Source organism: Branchiostoma floridae, unplaced genomic scaffold (assembly GCF_000003815.2).
Source record: "Branchiostoma floridae strain S238N-H82 unplaced genomic scaffold, Bfl_VNyyK Sc7u5tJ_1499, whole genome shotgun sequence".
NCBI lineage: Eukaryota > Metazoa > Chordata > Leptocardii > Amphioxiformes > Branchiostomatidae > Branchiostoma > Branchiostoma floridae.
In genome coordinates, this window is record NW_023365732.1 from 105,794 (window position 1) to 112,393 (window position 6,600).

Genomic DNA, 6,600 nt, shown 5'->3' on the forward strand with positions numbered 1-6,600 from the left:
CCGGCCAGGGACAGCACGCGATCTACGGATCCTAGGATCGCGAGCTGTTCCCTGGCCGGTTATATTCCTCTCTATTTGTTCCATTTCTACGATTTTCCAGCGATCCGGAGTCTGGTAGAGACTCACACGGATTATCGGCGTGGCTTTGCCGCAAATGGATTCCAACGGAACTACAGGACGGAACGGACATAACCATAGGACACTCACGGCTTGCCGGAAACGGAGTACGTATGTTGGAGAGTCTTCAACGGGGCACAACTCAGGGTGAATTCAAGACTGTGTCGTCTTGACCAGCATAAGCTGGCGGAGACATGGAGAGCACGGCCTGTTCATCACAAAACAGTACCCGTCTTCGGGAATCTCAGCGGATTTTTCCTAATGTGATGGCCAGATGGAACTATGTTGCTTGAAATGACGTCTTTCCAGGCGTATCGCCCGACACTGGACTCCAAATTGTGGACTTAAATGTAGCGGAGATTCGTGCATGGATATTGTACACCGATTGTTCCCTCGGTCGACCAATCCAAGTCCACAATTAGAATCACAAGATAGTTTAGACGGCGAAGCCATAGATACCGGTGTAGGTATGATTCACACCAAATAAGACACGCATACCCGATGCAAAAGTTCCAATTTAAGCCACACAAAACGCATAAAGCCTAGTACCTAAAGATGCGGAAAGGTTTAAACTTACGCCGCCTTTACTAAAAATAAATGACAACTATAGTCCAAGGAAAGATCACGGAAAGCGTTCGGATAAGTACGTTTCTGCACTTCTTCACGTGCCTTTCAGGGTGTGTAAACGACACATAAACGTGGGGAAATCGTGACGGAAATCGACTGTAAATGTGGTCAAAAGATCACGGAAAGGTCTTAATAAACGCGTGCTTTCCGCCCGTATATGTTACGAAAAACTGTCATTAACGACGCCTTTAAGCGTCTAATAGTTGCGGAAAGGCACGTGAAGGAGTGCCGAAACGTACATATAAGTGCATTAAAGGGAATCTTTACGTTCACGGATAGATGTCGTAAAGTTGCGGAAAGGGTGCAGAAAGGTCTTAATAAACGCGTGCTTTCCGCCCGTATAGGTTACGAAAAACTGTCATTAACGACGCCTTTAAGCGTCTAATAGTTGCGGAAAGGCACGTGAAGGAGTGCCGAAACGCACATTTAAGTGCCAACGTAAAGGTAACATTAAAGGGAACCTTTACGTTCACGGATAGATGTCGTTAAGTTGCGGAAAGGGTGCAGAAACGTCGCGTTTACGTTGAGTTTAAGCTTGCTTAAATACCAGATTTCGTGCTGTGGTACCGCATGCACGGGTGGGGCCCGGATACTGCGGTCAGCTGCGTGGGTACCACATGCACGGGTGGATTTCGATGAACTGCAGTCAGCTGAGTGGGTACCGCATGTATCCAGGAAGCTACATGCTTGTAAGTATTGTGAAACGCAATGGCAATGAAAGAATTTGAAGTGCATTGTCTACCTCTACTAGTCTCATTGAAAATAGTGTCACCTTGGTGGTAGTTTCCTGACAAAATTACTGACATTTTGGATAACACTGACAGAGGTTTGTGTAATAATGTACAAATGTAGTTGATGGCAGAGTGTATAAGTTCACAGTGTGCTTGATGGCAGAGGGTAATACATGTTTACAGTCTGCTCTGTGGTAGGATAGTCTGGTAAAAAAATGAGTGCAAGTTCAGAGTATGCTGAATGTCAGGGATAGTCAGAAAGTACAAATGCAGTCTGTCCAGTGGCAGGATAGTCTGGTAATGAGTACAAGTGCACAGTCTGCTCAGTGGCAGAAGCTAGTACAAATGCACAGTCTGCTCGGTGGCAGAGGATTGTCTCGTAATTAGTTCAAGTTCACAGTCTGTTCAGTGGCAGGATAGTCTGGTAATGAGTACAAGTGCCAGTCTGCTTAGTGGCAGAGATTGGTAAAAGTGCTTTGTGGCAGAAGATGGTCTAGTAATAATAAGTGCAAGTTCACTGTCCGCTCAATGGCAGAAGATATTTGTAAGTGCAGTGTTTGCTAAACAGTGTAAGTTTTTGCAAATTATATGACCAATATTTGGCAAGGTTTAATTTGGTTTAGTGTGTGTACAATGTAGAAGTGAAAGCAGTAGTAGAAGTTTGAGTAAAATGTTTATTAGTGTGATTGTTTCTTCTAATTGACTGTAAAGTTTGGTTTTCAGTAGGCTTTGGTTCAATTCTGTGGCAGCTGAGGACTGCAGCAGTCACTACTGAAAGAAAAAGAAAGAAAATGTTAGACATCTGATGCCAACTGAATATATTCAATATTTCAAAATTGGCCTGAATTGATTGGAGCAAGGAGGTTAAAAATACAGAGGGGGAAGCTACTTGATTAGAGGTGCAAATTTCCACAATGATACACTATCATGCTGATTAATGTGTGTTGCTGACTTCCAAACAGGCTAATCTGGTGAAATGAAACGGAGTCAAATTTGCGTCACAAACCCTGATCCCAACTGTAACACAAATGTTTTGCAATCTATCTCAAAGCATACCTACCCCCGGTACTTCTTGGCAGGCTGTGCCATTTTTTTTTTAAATCCACCGTATGTTATGATTAATATTTTTCTAAAAAGTAATACTAGCTACATCCAGCGCTCATATTCTTGATCTACAGCCCTGAGGCTAAAAATAAATAAAAAATGAGAACTTAAGTTCACATACAATATGTCAACACAATTTGTATAAATTCCTCTACTATATTGGAATAAAAGGACATTAAAGAGTGCGGCCTCACTGACTGGACCCGCTGGACAGAGCCGCTTGGAGGCGCTGTGTGAGGACTGGCCGACTGCTGCCAACCCCTGTGTCAGGGAACCCCGCATACTGGATACTACTACTACTACAACTACTACTACTACATATACACATATATATATATATTCTATATAACCAGCATAGCAGTATCACTTACAATTCCTTAAATATAAATAAATGCTTTCAGCAGTTCAGTAGTGGTTTGATAAATTACTGTACACATGGGGAAAAGAAGTTCCAACCTGTCTGAATGGATCTACTTTACTAAACTAAAGGAAGAAAGGAATGATTCAGAAGGGATCTGGGATGAAGAAACAACAAATTATATACGCCCCCCTCCCCCAGTAATTTGTTTACAAAACACAGAGGTCATTCAACAGGCTAGAGTAATTTATGACGCAAGTTTACTCCGTTTCGCCAATTATGTACCCAGACTGAGAGCATTTGTACCGGCCCCCGGGCTTACCCTTCCGTTGGCCTAGACAAACTACCCTGCCCCACTTCGAACGTCGCTAGCCCGGCGAGCGGACCTTGTGGGCTAGCGGAGAGAGGGGCAGGGACCGCACGAACGAGTTATTTTTGTAATACCACCGACGTCCAGGGTACATAATTCTCGATCTACATTTACCTGAAGACACATACAGATGGACTAGTGTTACCTATACGCAACTATAAGGCATATAACGTTAAGATTAAATATTTACTAAAAAAAAGTATGTCCTACCTGACAGCGTTCGTTCCAAAATGGTGGATGTGAATGGAGTGAATGGCATTCTGTTGCCTTCTGTAGTGCTCACCAAACGCGAATAACCAATTAGAATAGCGCCAAATGAAATAGATAAGCTTAAAATCCCTTCATATCATTGAATAAAAATAATAGTCTAAGATTAGATTACATTATGAAATATATCAGAAATCTACCTATGAAAGTCTAATGTGTCTTCAGCTTTTTCCATCAGAAAATTCACATTTCCGTAGCGGCTACATGCGGTTACATATGTCACGTACAATTCAGGCTGACGCAACAAACGTGAATGTCTTGCCAAATAAGGCAATGGTAGAACAACAAACATGGAGGGTCTTCATCCTATGCTACACAGTGTTGAACCAAGTACCATTCAGACATGCATGCATGCATCGATCCACCGAAGCATCATTGAAGGAAGGACTGAAGGTAAAACCCAATACATTGCGTTTCGTCGCCAGAGGGCGACGAAACGCAAAAAAACATTCATAAGGTGGTCATCAACATGACAAGAAAATACCTAAATGGGAAAATATATCGCGTGGTAACCTTGATTATACTTGTAGAAGTGACACCAGGACACTAGTGAAGTACATGTAGCCATGACTACATGTAGCTGGTATTAGATACTTATCAGTCGGTCTAGACATTTTTCTTTTGTCTTCAAGTTTCATCCACTGCAGGTCTGTTTTTATTTTGGTAACTCTAGCATCCCTGTTGTAGTTGTTTCTGCAGAATCTTGCAGCTCGATTTTGTACCTTTCCACTTTATCTATCTGGAAAGAGTACGAACAATGCTACGTCATCAAACACGTGATGAGACAATACTACGTCATCAAACACGTGATGAGACAATGCTACGTCATCAAACACGTGATGGGTAGCCAAACATCAAGAAGCTATCCTGGCTAATGATTCATCAGCCATCTTACACAACCTCTTCTCTTGGGTAACACAAATCTTCACCAAGTTGTATAAGTCTCAGTCTTTTTTCATTGCTCAAGATGGGAGCTCTCGTGAATGTGTTCCTTGTGGTCTGCTTTATGATAGTCGGACAGGTCTCAACCATGACCAGCCCAGATCTACAGCAGAGGCTACAGGATCTCGACACTTTCATCCAGGACCTGATGACATGTGAGTCCAGGCCTGTAGTCGGACTGACCGTGTCCGTGGTCAAGGACGGCCAGACCATTTTCGCCAAGGGGTACGGCCAAAGGGACCTGCAGACGGGACAAGCTGTGGACAACAGGACTCTCTTCGGAGTCGGCTCCATCTCCAAGTCCTTCACCTCAGCCCTGTTAGCGGCCATTCTCGGGGAGAGGGAAGACGTAAGCTGGGACACCGTCCTGACGGACATCCTGGGGCCGTCCTTCAGGTTCAGGGACCAGTTCCGTACCGAAGAAGCGACCTTACGAGACCTTCTAGCCCACAAAATCGCGCTAGAGAACCCGTGGTACGTTGCCGTAATAATGGGACAAGACATCGACAGAGCAGAATTTTCAAGGTAGGTTTTGTTATCAACAGTTCTCCGTTCTAGATTTGCGATATAACAACAACCTTGTGCACACATATACTGGGAAGAATTGCTAAATAATTTTGGGTCAAACGATAAATGGAGGTTCATGAGCGCCGTAGAAGTAAGCACTAACGTTGATTTTGGCATGGACTTTGACATCAGCCAATAAGTCAATATTTGTTTTCGTTTATGAACGGCCAAACATGTAGGTGCACTGCATGTTTGAAGTGCTTGCATACTTGACCCTAGCTTCGCTTTAGCCTTTGATCTTCTGTACCTCTGTTAGACATTACCCGTGGAGACGAAAGATGGATGGATGCTAAGCTAGGTTTGTTCAACATTGATAAATCACTCACATTCATAGAAGAAGAAGAAGAACTTTATTGCACGACGACTGTACAGGATACAGTGTAAGGCAACTTGTACATACAATACATACAGAACAGTTTAACTACATGAGTTACTAGTACAATTGTATCTAAAAATCTAAGAAACTAATCTATTTTACACATGGTATATAGTATTAACAATCAAGCTAGCATTATGTACTGGTTCAGGACAGTATAATATTGTCTCGTTTTTTAAGTGAGTTATATATAAATTGACAGACATAGGCAGATATATCAGCAGGACATGATAGTAAAATATTAAACATTTCTGTCTTGGTAGGTGGTAACATTGTAACAATTTTTGTCTCTCTCTATCATAAGTTGGGCAATTCATTATAAAGTGGGATTCATTTTCGATATTATCATGGCATGTTGGACACAGTCTCTCACTGGCTGGTGTGTTGTGATGCGACTGTGCTGAAAATCAATGTGCAATGTAGAATGTTCAATCACAGGAAATACTGTACGAAGAAGTTTGTCATGACAAAGTTGTCTTTTGTAGCCAGTTTTAAGGAATTTTCAATCTCTAATTGTTTACTTTGAAGCTGTAACGATACATTATCCTACTCTCCAAGCAGAGGCTGCAAGACATCAAGAAATAACAAAAAATAGAAAGCCCGATAAAAATGACTAAAAAGACGTAAAACAACAGTCGGAGTCTAACCTTGGCTTGGAGAGTAATATTATCCATACAATTTCATCTCGTGTCTCTGGGGAGCACCCGCAAAACATAACAGATTTATCAAAGAAATAATTAAAATGATATATGGAATCTATCTCTATCTCAGACCTGTTTATGACTGTGTTTTGTCACGTGACATAGTGCATCAGCCGTCACGTGACAAGGCAACTCCAAGACGAGATCTACCTTGTTGATAAAGAGACAGTGTGCGTCTCGAAAGCTTTCCAGGCCACGAACTGTAGTTGTGTGCACGTTTGTTAAATAAGATTTTGTCATAGACATACGGCATAGGTGGCAAAGTGGTCTTGTGTTAAGCGCTAGCTTTGGTGACTGGGTTCAAATTCTTAGCGACTCCCGATGTTGTGCCATTGAAAAAGGAAATTTAGACCTATTTCCTCACTCGACCAGGCGAATATTAGTACTTAGCTTTATGCACGGCATCCTAACTGATTGTACTTACGGTAGAAAGAGTAAGG

The 6,600-nt window shown here is 42.3% G+C and overlaps 1 protein-coding gene across 1 annotated transcript in view; it reads left to right on the forward strand.

Moving 5' to 3' along the window:
• Positions 1-4,235: 4,235 nt before the first annotated feature.
• Positions 4,236-6,600, forward strand: part of LOC118407911 (beta-lactamase-like) — a 26,847-nt gene continuing 24,482 nt past the window's right edge. Inside the window, exon 1 of the mRNA XM_035808485.1 lies at positions 4,236-5,041. Within this exon, the coding sequence (XP_035664378.1) occupies positions 4,542-5,041 (500 nt within the window). The 5' untranslated portion in view covers positions 4,236-4,541. The remainder of the gene's footprint in view (positions 5,042-6,600) is intronic.